The sequence below is a fragment of the Caenorhabditis elegans genome, chromosome I, assembly GCF_000002985.6.
Source record: "Caenorhabditis elegans chromosome I".
In the NCBI taxonomy this organism is placed as follows: Eukaryota; Metazoa; Nematoda; class Chromadorea; order Rhabditida; family Rhabditidae; genus Caenorhabditis; species Caenorhabditis elegans.
The window spans coordinates 5,450,482-5,463,087 of record NC_003279.8 but is presented as its reverse complement, the minus strand read 5'-3'; the positions used below and the strand labels follow the sequence as shown (position 1 = coordinate 5,463,087).

The 12,606-nt window shown below is 36.8% G+C and overlaps 2 non-coding genes and 1 pseudogene across 3 annotated transcripts; all 3 read left to right on the top strand.

Annotated features, from left to right (window-relative positions):
• Window positions 1-2,536: 2,536 nt before the first annotated feature.
• 21ur-13508 lies at window positions 2,537-2,557 on the top strand. Its single transcript, NR_050126.1, has one exon.
• A 1,007-nt stretch (window positions 2,558-3,564) lies between these two features.
• ferl-1 lies at window positions 3,565-10,761 on the top strand (annotated as a pseudogene). The gene is made up of 12 exons: window positions 3,565-3,633; window positions 3,681-3,806; window positions 4,117-4,410; window positions 4,510-4,762; window positions 4,826-5,041; window positions 5,169-5,377; window positions 5,423-5,534; window positions 5,795-6,216; window positions 6,260-6,644; window positions 6,696-7,337; window positions 9,466-10,114; window positions 10,161-10,761. Coding segments are annotated over exons 1-12 (3,978 nt in total).
• Window positions 9,610-9,724, top strand: F27C1.18. Its single transcript, NR_101557.1, has one exon. It is a non-coding gene; the product is annotated as an Unclassified non-coding RNA F27C1.18 (non-coding RNA).
• Window positions 10,762-12,606: the final 1,845 nt, after the last annotated feature.

Sequence of the window (12,606 nt, the reverse complement as noted above, 5' to 3'; positions counted from 1 at the left end):
TCTGAAAATTGTCGGCGAAACTTATTGAAAACGGTTTTCTGCAGCGCTCTGCCTTCTTTCAACCCACTTCTTTCACCCCTTCTTTCAATCCCATATATCTGGCTTGCTTCACACTAGTCCTCACCTTGAAGCATTTTGTAGCACTTTACTGCACTTCGTCTCACTGCGTCGCAATTTTCCCCATTTCTGCTGAGATATTGTACTTACTTTGTCAAATGTAAACAATGTTTGATGCACAAACTAGGGGAAACCCATTCTTAAATCATCTCCCGAGTTTATTTTATGCATCGAGAAAACTTGGCCAGAGAATATTTTATTGGAATAAAAATAAATTGTGCACAATGTTGATTCCTGTCAATAAGAACTTCTTACATCGCAATATTATACTTTGGAACCGAGTAGCTCAACTTATACCGGAAAAACTTAGCCGATCTGCCTTTGCAGCACGATTAAATACAATTCCCCTACACAAATTAATTCCCCCCCACTTGATCCCCCAAACTATTTATTGGTTTATAGGATGACTTTATCGTTTACTATATATTTTCCCGTTGAATACCCTGCGATTTCTCTTTTTGAATTTGGTGAATGAATATATATATATATATATATATATATATATATATATATATATATATATATATATATATATATATATATATATATAAAACGATCAACTAGTGAAATGTGTAAAATTATTCAGTTATTGTACAGGGTACGGCGCAATTATGGTAACTCAAATTCAGAAGCGTGACAGTCGCTATAAAAATGGTAGACACTTCTATCTTGATATTTTGAATTTTTCAGATATTTTTGAATACGATAACAGTTTAAACCTTAAACTTATCATTCTCTGCGCTTTCACAGGCCTTCCCGAATCTGGGAACACGGCAGAGGTTGGTACGCGAGTAGTTGCGAGAAAACATAAATTGAGCTGTTTCAAGAATATTTGGTATGACTGTAACTGAAAAATATAGTTTTTGAAACCACCGAAGCTTGAAATTGCTGATTTTCCCAAAAAAGTTTAGGTGTAGGATACCTAGTGATAAAGCTCGGAAAGTCGGAGAAATAAAGTTAGTTGCCAATAATCTTCTATAAAAATATAATTTTAACGATCAACATACTTAAAGAACGTCGATGTGTTCAAATGAAACTCAAAAAATGTGAGGCGCCAAAGTGAGTTTTGATATAGTTGATTTAGTTGTTTGAGTGCTTGCAAGAACTTCATGATTCAATATATCGACCACGGTGTTCAGAAAAACTAACCAAATCTTTTTTTAACGAACGATATTCGAGATATGTATACAAGAATTTCTAACAAAAGGTCGTATTACCATAATTGTGCCGCACCCTGTAATTTCGCATGAATCGCATTTCTTTTTAGCAAGACGGGAATATCGGGAAAGAGCACGGGAACATTGGAGATGACTGCTAGTTTGTGAATATTTCTTGAGAATCAAAACAAAAATGGTCCTTTCCTTGTTTGTTTATGTGGCGAAAAATTGCGAAACAGTTCCACAGTGCTTATATCAATTTTTGAGCAAAAATTTCTCTCACTCCCAAATAAAAAAATTGAAAAGTATGGATGTTGGAAAGCATCACAATGACTACTGTTATCGACTATCATTTTTAACAAATTATTGATTTTTCTAGGCTTTAACTTGAAAATATTGATTTCTAATTGTAAGTGGCGATAATACTTCGAAATACAGGGTGGCCCATAATTATGCGGACCAGAGTTGCTCCACAAATACATGTTTTTGCTGTACAAATGCAAAGTTATTGCTTCATTAGTTTATTGATAGCTGACATATGTTCCTATCAGTTAATTTAAAAAATATGTTAATTTTTCAAACCACGCAATCTAGGCAGAGCCGTCAAACTAGCATCGTCTCTCACACTGACGACTTTTGGGCACGCAACGATTTTTGAGTCTGGAAGTTATTGAAAATGATTTTTTCTTCAGTAATGTATAAATTTTGGATGCAAAAAATATATTGTCATAAATTTAGACGTATGAAATCTCTTTATAAAATTCCAGCATCTGATGGGTGAGTGTTTGACAGTAACCAAAGCCGATGTTAAAAGGAGTTCATTAGCTAATGGCAGATTTCGGTATAGCTCAAAAATAAAATGAGGCACATTTTTTCTACAAGGAAAGAAAAAGATCGGTATGGATTTTTATCGAAACATTTACTTAACTGACATGTCAAGTCGAACGTCGGATACCAACCTTTATGAATTATATTGAAAAACGGATTTTCAGAGAAAAGTTTATCCAAATATAATTGCGCGAGTGCTCATATTTGCAACAGTACCTAGAAATGACAATAAAAAGGAAAACACCTATGAGTTGCGTGCCAACTTCAAAATTTTTTCGGAGTGTCAGCTGGCCTGTAGATGTGCAAAAGCGGATATTTTGAAAGTTTGACATCATATTTTGTTCCTTAGAAAATTTGGAATTAAATATGTGTTGATATCAGATTTTTTACTGTTCCAATCAGATTTTATAAGCGCGACATGCTATCCGCATAATTATGGGCCACCTTGTAGTTAAGATTCCACTAATTATCGCTTTCCTCAAAACAATTTTATCGATTTCCAGGTGGCGATGAAATGACGAAGCCGTTCCACGTTACTATTATCTAGTTTGGTTCTAATAAATACTTGAGCTCACAATTTTCAAGGACTATCTGGCGATCTGTCATTCTGTCTCAGATCCCAAAGATTCTTCCAGATAAGTTTCATCACAATGAAATTGACTCGATCCTTGACGTTGGCCCGATCCAGTACAACACAAACGTGCCTGTTTTTGATCTGCGTTGCACCTTTCATCACATTACAATCCATCAGAAGAACTTTCTTTCCAGCAGTCGCCTTTTCACACTTGATCGCAAACTTCTCCATATCGCTGAGGCTGTAAGTGTTTATTCTTCTCCAAGAGCATACGGCTCCATATCTTGAACTGCCCAATTTGCCGAAAAAAAACGGCAATGACTGAAATTTTCGTCAAATTGTGGTTTTGCAATTTTTATTGGAAATTTTGAAATCTCAATATTAAACTGCAAAATTGTACATCCTATAAATGTTCTTACGACTATCATGAGGAGTGAGTAAATTCTATAAAAATATCTGAAGAAAAGGAATAAAAAATTCAAAAATAAAGTTTTATCTAACAAAAATCCTTTTGAAAACATTTGGAAAATTGATATTTGGCAAACGGCCTCTTTCCCCGCCGAACTTGCGCTCGCCTAAAATACAGTACTCCTACCGTACTAGTCCACTACCATGGTAATTTCATCTTTTTCTAGTGAGAATTCCAATTTCGTACTACAATTTGGCTGACAATTAAAAATCAGAAAAATAATGAAACAAAAATAAATACGTGAGAAAAAAAAACAAAAAAGTTTCACGTGAAAAAAGTTGAATCACGTATCTTTTCTCACGTGACCTGTGCTTCTCTTGTCTTCACAGCTTTGCCACATTTATTGCCACGTCATCCAACACCCCTTGCAAAAATTTCACGGGAACCAAGTTATTTCTTTCAATTTCCACCAAATCGACATGACGGACAAGGAAAAGCTACTGAAAGTGAAGCAAAAGTTTAAGCGAGGGGATTCATCCAGTGATGTGGCATGTCTTATTTTTATTAAATTCCTTTAAATTTTGCAATATTTCAGGATTCCGGCCCGGAGAGAGATCGGGATGAAGACGATTCGGATAACGAATCGAGGAATACAAGCAAGACGAGCAAATCCAGCAAAAATGGCAAATCTGGAAAGAGCACGGGGACATCGGAGATGACTGTTAGTTTCGGAATATTAGTTGAGAATCAGAACAAAGATGGTCGTATCATAGTGCGAGATGGTTCCACAGTGATTCAATCGATTGTTGAATTAGTTTGCTAGTATCGATTGTTAGATCTACGTGGCAATAACATTTTGCATATTTTATCGAAAATATTTATCGATTTCAGATTTCTTTAGGATTATTGATATTCAGCTTCTATTCGAGTTTGATAATTCCATTTATTAGAGCTGCAACAATCTTTTTAAATAAAAAAAAGATTAATGAGAGCATATTTGTGATCTTATTTTTTAAATTTACAAATTTCAGGAGCTATTGAACGATGGTGGATCTGACATCGAGCTGCTGCCAGATAATGGAAAAAACTTTGAAAAACGGAAACTACAAGACACTGACAAATCATGCACCTGGAATGTTCTTGTTCGGATTATTGAGGCGAAGGGTGTCAGCACAGGATCCGCAAGAGTTCGAACGATCTTCGACGGAAAATCAAAGATGACTAGAACAGTGACTCATGCAATTCCAAAGTGGCGACAAAATATTCTATACACAATGAAGAACCAACCACTGGAGAAGCTTGCTGCCAAAGTTTTGACCTTTCGGGTAAACTTTTAAACATTGGAATATTTTTCTTCGGTTGCTTTGAAACGTTATCAGTGAATAAGCATGTTCTCTGTAATTTCCAAATATTTAACTTTCCAGCTCGTGCGTCCTACAGCACTTGGAGAATCAAGCGTCGGAGAGTTCAGCTGCTACCTCTCGGAAGTAATCCGCTCTCCCGACAGATCTCTCATTGCAAAATGGGTTGCTCTGGGATTTCCTGGAATGAGTGACGAGGAACCGGACGATATCGCCTATGAGAACTGTGGATTCCTGAAGGTGACGCTCTCTGTGTACCGGATCGACGAGTCACCACCAACGCTGATTGATGACGGTGGGAAGGAGCAAATCTGGAGTGGGGCACATCTCATTGATTATACTCTTAAGATGCTTAATTACTAATAACTTTTCATTTCAGATCAGAGTGTTCTCCGTGGAACAGCTCATCCGAAAGATGATCAATGAGAGGAAGATCAAGAAAAAGCAAAGATTCTATGTGATGGTTCAGTGTGGAGCACACAAGACCAAAACAACAATGGAATCTGCGTTTCTTGATGAAGATGCAAACATCGCGTCAGTGAAGTTTGAGTAAGAGATCTATCTTCCAATTCAATGGCCAACTGTCATCTCAGAGGTATGAGTTTGGATTTTAAGACCGTATTTTTCGCGTCTCGGAGACATAGTAGGCAGTCTTTATGCCTACGTGCCTGCCTATCTCTTTTTTCTTCAATTTCCGAAGATATTTTATAACTGATTTTCAGATTATTTTCTCATTGTTCGACAAAAAGGGACGAGGCAAAACGTGCATCGGAAAAGCCACTCTTCCAATGAAAATGATTTACGAGCCAGGAGTGGCTGGATACCTCCCGACTTTTGGACCTGCGTTCCTCAATGTATTCGATTGCGAACGCGTGTCTCGATTCAGCATCTTCTCAAGAAAAATGCGAGGATCCCAGCTGGATGGGAGCAGGTAGACTTGGAGAGTGAATACTAAATTAATTTGTTTAATTTTCAGATTTGTTGGACGTTTGTTCATTGCGATCGATTGTGTAGAGTATATGGAGAAGGCTAATGCTCAGATCATGCATCTTGATTATTCCCAAATTATGGAAGCCGAATCGATTTGTGTAAGTTATTGAAAATTTGAGAAAATATTGAATGTTTCATTTAATTATTGGTGATTAAATTATAAGTGTAGTGTACTGTAGATTATGTTATACGGTTACTAAAGGCTTACTGTATTCTAAAATTGCATTTTGTGTTCAAATTCTGTAACAGTTACCATAGATGTTTGATTACTGTAGACATTAGGGTTATGAAACATAATTGCAAAGCCATGAAAGAGAACTTCTGTAGATCATTGCTTAAACTTTTTTGTGAATTTCAGAAAAATCTCAAATGGTACAACTGCTTTTGTTCCATGAGTCTCGTCAACAAGATCGATCCTCAATTCGCATCCGATCCAGTCTGCATAATGATGTCAATCGGTTCATTTGGAAGCACGAGCAACGAAGACAAAAAATGCAATAGCTCAACTGTTCCAACTTACCCAGAACGTGATGAACACGAGTGCTGCAGTTTTGCATGGGGAAATCTCCGTCCAGTTGCCGAAGTCAATGCTCCGTGGGAAGTTATTGACCGTAGGATTGAAATGAGCAATGTTCTCATGAAAATGACGAATATGCTCGATTCAATGATAAGTGAGATTCGGCACATTTCAAGTGGGGCTGTTGACCAAATCGCCTCTGTTGGAATCGAATCTTTGGAGTGCTTGGAGCAACAAATTGAGTCGGCTAGCAAGTTTTTGCGGTGAGTCAATTAGATTTTCCACGATTTCAAAATATGATTTCAGACGCATCAACCATGTTAACAGCAACGCACTGGATCGCCATATCCTTGACTACCGGAAGGAAAAGATCTTGAAGCTGCGAGAGCATTTCGAGAAGGAAGCCTTCAGTATAGATTATTCCGATGGAGAAGTCGATGCGAAGCTGCTTCGAATGCTTCTACAAATTCGATCGATGACTCTTGAGTTGGCAGAAGATGTTCAAATGACCATTCCACCCGTTCTCATCAAAATGATGTCCCATGGGAAGTTAATCGGTTTCGCCAAAATCCCGATTTCGGAGATTTTCCAATCAGATGATGAAGCTCAATCAGGAGAATGGTGTGGGAGGACCCGTGCTATAAATATTCAATGGCCGACTTTGGTGGATCAGAGAAACAGGAAAAGAGAGGTAATTCAGTAAACTAGCCCAATTCCATATGACAATACAAATTACTTTCAGCACGTCGCAGTACTCCATGCAAAGATGTGGTTTGGACGTACAGATCAGCTTACAAAATGGAAGGAGCACGTACAACCAGCAGACATCGAAAGATTCATTGTTTTGTATGAAGTACAGACAAAGGAACCCACATTGAAATGGAAAGATGAATCTGATATTTACGATGGAAAATGGGTTAAGACGAAAGAAGTTCCACCTCTTGAAAATGAATGGAATGCTGTTGGTCCTTGGATTGTGATGAACACTCGGCAGACGTTCGTTCCGAAACTTGGACAACACACGGCTCATGACAAAGCTTTTGAAATCCAGAAGAGAGCTGAAACCGGAACATGGAAACACTTTCAATACACGGATTGCTACGCTGACGAGCTGAAACCCAAGGATCTTGACAAACACGTGAAAGGATGGCAAGTAGGCTCTTGGGATCAAGACAAATTCCGGAACAATGGAGACGAGAAAGGATGTGTGTACTCGACAAATGGCGTTTTCATTGGAAGCGGAGTCCTGCCAGACCGAGAAGAAAAAGTTCACCACAACTTCAGAAAACGTTGTATCGAGAGGCCAAGGAAGCATGAAGGCTATAACAAGGAGTTTGAAGACTTTGCTCGTTTTCGTAAATTGATTGGAAACGATAAATGGGAGGTTAGTTGGAATTTTGAATAATATTATTTGTAGGGTTTTACCCGTTTTCTCTTTTATTTTTCCCTCAACGCAAGCTCTTTTGTCATTTTGACACGCCAAAACCTCTGATTTCCTGCTCAACAAGTTTCGCGCCTTGCGATCTTGTTGACGCACTTTCGGTGCCTTGCGCACACGGCGACGCGAATCCAAGATTTCTCAGCACTTCTCCCGCAAGAATGGGTGCAAGCCGGTCGACGCCGTAAGGCTCGCCGTTTTCCATTGTTACAAGTTTTAGGTTTTTATTGTTTTTAGTTAAGGTTTAGGGTTCAGTTGAGGATTATTTCCTTGTTTTCAGTCTGTGGTCTTGATTATTTCAAGATCTTTTGTTCTCCTGGTTTAAAAAGACTTTTTCTTTCTAATAAATCTATTAGTAAGATATCAAAGGTCTTCTGTTCTTGGTTTTCACGGTTACAGGTTACAATTGCATCATTAATAAGGTCTTGATTTATTATTTATTTATTTTTTTTTGGTACATCTGGCCTAGCGAAAAGTGAAAAAGTGAGAATCCTAGGCCATGGCCGCGGCAAAGCACGCGAAATTTGAATTTAAATTTTTAATGTCATTGAAAATCGATGAATGAGACATTATAATGGATCAAAAATACAAAAAAAAATACAAAAAATTGTTTTTAAAATGAATAAATCACATATAAAAACGATTATTTTCCTAAGTAAAGGTGGAAATTCGATTTATTAGGCAATTATAAGGAAAATGCGTCAAAACTTTCACATTTTTGAACTTTTGTTCAAAAACTAGATCCACAAATTTTCTAAAATTTCACCAGTTTACTCAGTAGACTATTATAATCAAATTATGTGCAAAAAAAATAATACCCACCGTCACAAGTTCATATTGAATTTTTCTATTTTAGCTCCAAAAACCACTAAAATTCGTCAAAATTGGCACATTTTTAAACTTTTTTCAAAAACTAGATCCACAAAGTTTCTGACATTTCACCAGTTTACTCAGTAGACTATTTCAAACAAATTATGTGCAAAAAAAATCATACCCACCGTCACAAGTTCTCATTGAATTTTTCAATTTTAGCTCGGAAATTCACGAAAAATCGGTAAAATTGCCACAAATTTTAAATTTTTTCAAAAACTAGATTCGCAAAGTTTTTGAAACTTCACCAATTGACTAAATGAAGGTTTTTTAACAATTTAAGTACATAAAATGTATACCCACCGTCACAAGTTTACACTTAAAAGCGTTGTTCCTTAATGCAGCTTCAAACTGCTTTGTTTCGTTCAATGCGCAGTTCATATTTTTTGTATTTGAATTTCATATATTTTTAGGGTTTCTTTTATTCTTTTTCGTGAAACTAATGCATTTTTGCTTAAATTCAACGATATTTTCATATAAAACGAAACCGGGAAGTATTAATTGCTAAAATTTATGTGGACTACGGTAGTCAAGTCCGCAAACACCACGCGCATTTTCATAATTGCGTACATTTGTTTTTCAAGCTTTTTTCTAGGCCAGAGGTACCAATTTACACGCCGTGGCGCTTATTGAATACTATATATATATTATAATTTGAATAATATGATAGAGTTGGAATTTTGCTCCACAGGGACCCTTTCTCCTAAACCGTGTACTTTGTGGCATAATATCTTGACTCATTTTGAAAGTCTGAAACAAATTTAACTACTTTTTTCTCCAACTAAACTTTAGTCTGTTTATTTTTATTTTCAACGTTTATATAATCCTGCAACTAATAAAATTCGTTTTTAGTGTTAGTAACATTCTGAAAGCTTCCGGGGCATCTGTTGTTTCGGTAGTTTGATAAGTATTCGGAACTTTGGAACGTGTGTATTATACCCAGCCCCCGCCATTTTGAAAATTAAGTAAATTCCTATTAATTTATCCTTTTAGGTTGAACGTGTTACCCATTTTCCTCGTAATTCTTAGGAGCAGTGTTTTCCTAGGTCTGAAAATACAAAAAAATGCCACGCATATTTTTTATAAGTTAAAAAATTCGTTTTTAAAATGGCGGGGGTATGATACACAAGTCAAATATATTTTGCCAAATTTAGCACAATCCTGAGAATCGCTGTATTGGGCTTCCAAAAATCTTGATTTTCAGTTTTCCGAGACTGCACTTGGAACCTACCAGGAGGAAGAAAGCTCTTATCGCCGATTTCGAAGAAGGAGATTTATGCGGAGAGTCGACACAGCCAAACCTTCGACTCAGCCAATTTCCAGTTTGAGTATATTCCAAACACAACTTTTGTCCACGAAATGGCAATTAAATTTTATGTGCATGTGGGGAGACACATCATTCAAAGTGGAGGAATCGACCGGTTTTTATGTTCGAGTTTTCTCCCAACAACGAACTCAGGAAACACGAGCTGTGTTTGAGAAGTATCCAATATGGAATGAAATGATGATTTTAGCTGAAGTGGAACTTCCGGGCGGACTCTACGACATGCGCAAAAATCCTCCATTAGTTTATATGGAATTGCTGTGCAAGCACAAGGACAAAGAGCAACTTGTTGGCAGTGTGTTATCAATCCCACTGTGGTTTCTACGTGTTTGGACCCCCGAGCAACTCCACAATAAGAGTCGATAAAGAAAAACGAACGAAATAGTTCGGTTTGCTTCTGCCTTTGGCTCCCAGTTCACACGTGGAAAATGATGCGACATTCGAAATCGAAAGCGAATTCAGACCACAGTTTCATAAGTTCCACGTGCAATTTTTGTACTGAGGAGTGAGAAATCTCAAGAAGCATAAGGTACGGAAAATATTATTTTTAAAGTTTCTATATTTCATGATTTCAGATGCTCGTCGTACGTCGTCCATTTGTTCGACTGACAATTGGGGATCAAGAGTTTACATTGCCCCCTCTGAAGGATGTCCGAAGAGATCCGAACTTCCCTGAGCCCATGATTGTTGCAATATTAAATACAAAATAAAAAATGCTCCACAAACACACAATGCTTTCTCCAAATCCTAAAAATTCTAGGAATTTCATCAGCCCGCTCTCTCCGCCTAAGAGCCCAACTATTGCTTCTATACAAAATTCTTACCGGCGCAGCACACTTCCCAAAAAGCAGTGACTTTGTTACGCTTGCTGACTCGTCTCGTCGTCCGATGCTCATTAAAATTAAAAATCCCAAATGTCGTAGCTTTTTCTCCCAAGTAGTGCCAATATGGAATAGCATTGTACGCAACTCTAGCTTTTTCCTCTCCCCATCACAATTCCTTTCACTTGTTGATTGTCAAATATCTAAATTCTGATCTCTTTCCCTCTCACTTAAACTCGCGCTCTGTCGGGCCGAGTTTATTTTAATTTATTCATCTACACGTGTAAATATCATAACCGGTTATGTTTTTCTTATCATATTTTTTTTGTTTCCATGATGAATAAATAAATAAATAAATAAATAGCCCATTCTTGGAAAAACCAGAACGGACGGCATGGGCCAACTCGTGGTTGGTGTCCCGAATCAAGCCGTGCATCAAGTACTTAAGTACTAATGTTTTTTTGTATTTACTTCTTCCCATATATTAGGCCCATAATATTAAGCTAGGCCTAATCACAATGTATTAATGTTTCCTGTGATTATTTTTTGCTTGTTTGTTTTTTTTCGTTTAAAGAATCCTAGTTTCGTCGAAAGCTAATCAATATTTCACAAAGTTCAAACAAAAATTAGCAAGTGAGATATCAGGGAGGCTGTGCGTTGGGTTTTGAATTACTGAAAAGCATGATCCTGAAGATAATTGTAATTCTTTTTTATTTAAATTAATTTATATGGTTTACAAAATGACCATGAAAATCAAACTTTGTTCTTGCATTTTCTAACTTTTTTTTCGGAATATTATTCCTTCTTCGCATCGGCAAACAAGGATAAGAAGTTGGCAAGACTTGAGTACGATTCCGGGGAGCGAGCTGCCGGGAATTTCCTAGAAGTCAAGTCAAGTCTAGAGTCTAGTAGTCAAGTGGTCAATTCATGACTTTGCAAGTCGGCTGATAGATCAAATGCCAAGTTTTCAGAGTTATGGAAATTTATGTTTTCATTGAAAAAATATAGAATGGCAGGTACGGGCACCCAGAGCAGAGATGGCCTGACCCTTGAAATTGCCATAAAACTTAAAATTGACTAATTTAAACACAATCTTCTGAGTTTTCGATTCAGCACATTACAAAACGTTCTGGAACATAAGAAAGAGCTTATAAGTTGAAATAGTGGTGCGAAAGAATTAAAAAATCACCTAGAAAGTAGGGAAAATCGAGATTTCTTGGATGGAACCCGGTCTAAATATGGTCATGGCCTGAAACTTATCTACACTTTCAACAGTGGATTTTCAGTACTGCTACTGACACACACATATATGGAAATTTATGTTTTCATTGAAAAATTATAGAATGGCAGGTACAGGCACCCAGAGATGGCCTGACCCTTGAAATTGCCATAAAACTTAAAATTGACTAATTTCAACACAATCTTCTGAGTTTTCGATTCAGCACATTACAAAACGTTCTGGAACATAAGAAAGAGCTTCTGGGTGCCCATACCTGCCATTCTATAATTTTTCAATGAAAACATAAATTTCCATATATGTGTGTGTCAGTAGCAGTAATGAAAATCCACTGTTGAAAGTGTAGATAAGTTTCAGGCCATGACCATATTTAGACCGGGTTCCATCCATGAAATCTCGATTTTCCCTACTTTCTAGGTGATTTTTTAATTCTTTCGCGCCACTAATTTAACTTATAAGCTCTTTCTTATGTTCCAGAACGTTTTGTAATGTGCTGAATCGAAAACTCAGAAGATTGTGTTTAAAATATGCGTGAAGTTGGGTACCTAGAATCATTAAAATTATGTCAAAATTAATTCAACATCGCGAAAGGTGTACATATTTTATGCATATTTTCCATATTCCGAACCGAAATGCCCACAAATTTCACATATTTTTTACACTTCTACAAGGTGTTTTTACATATTTTATACAAATTTTGAGAAAAAAATGGTTTATTGTAGCTCATGGAGCATATAATTTATTCAACAACACTGAAACACAACTAATAACAAATATCTGATCTGTGACACGTTTCGGGGCGACAAGGCGGCAGGAGTCGGTGATTGTTGAAGTTGCTGAAAACAAAAAATGGTTTTAAATTAAGTAACAACTACTTTTCTTACGTGATGAATAATCGTCCAGTTGACTAATATAACAGTCCATGTGAGCGTGTTGGTGGTGGAGCCTGGTTGATCACATTAT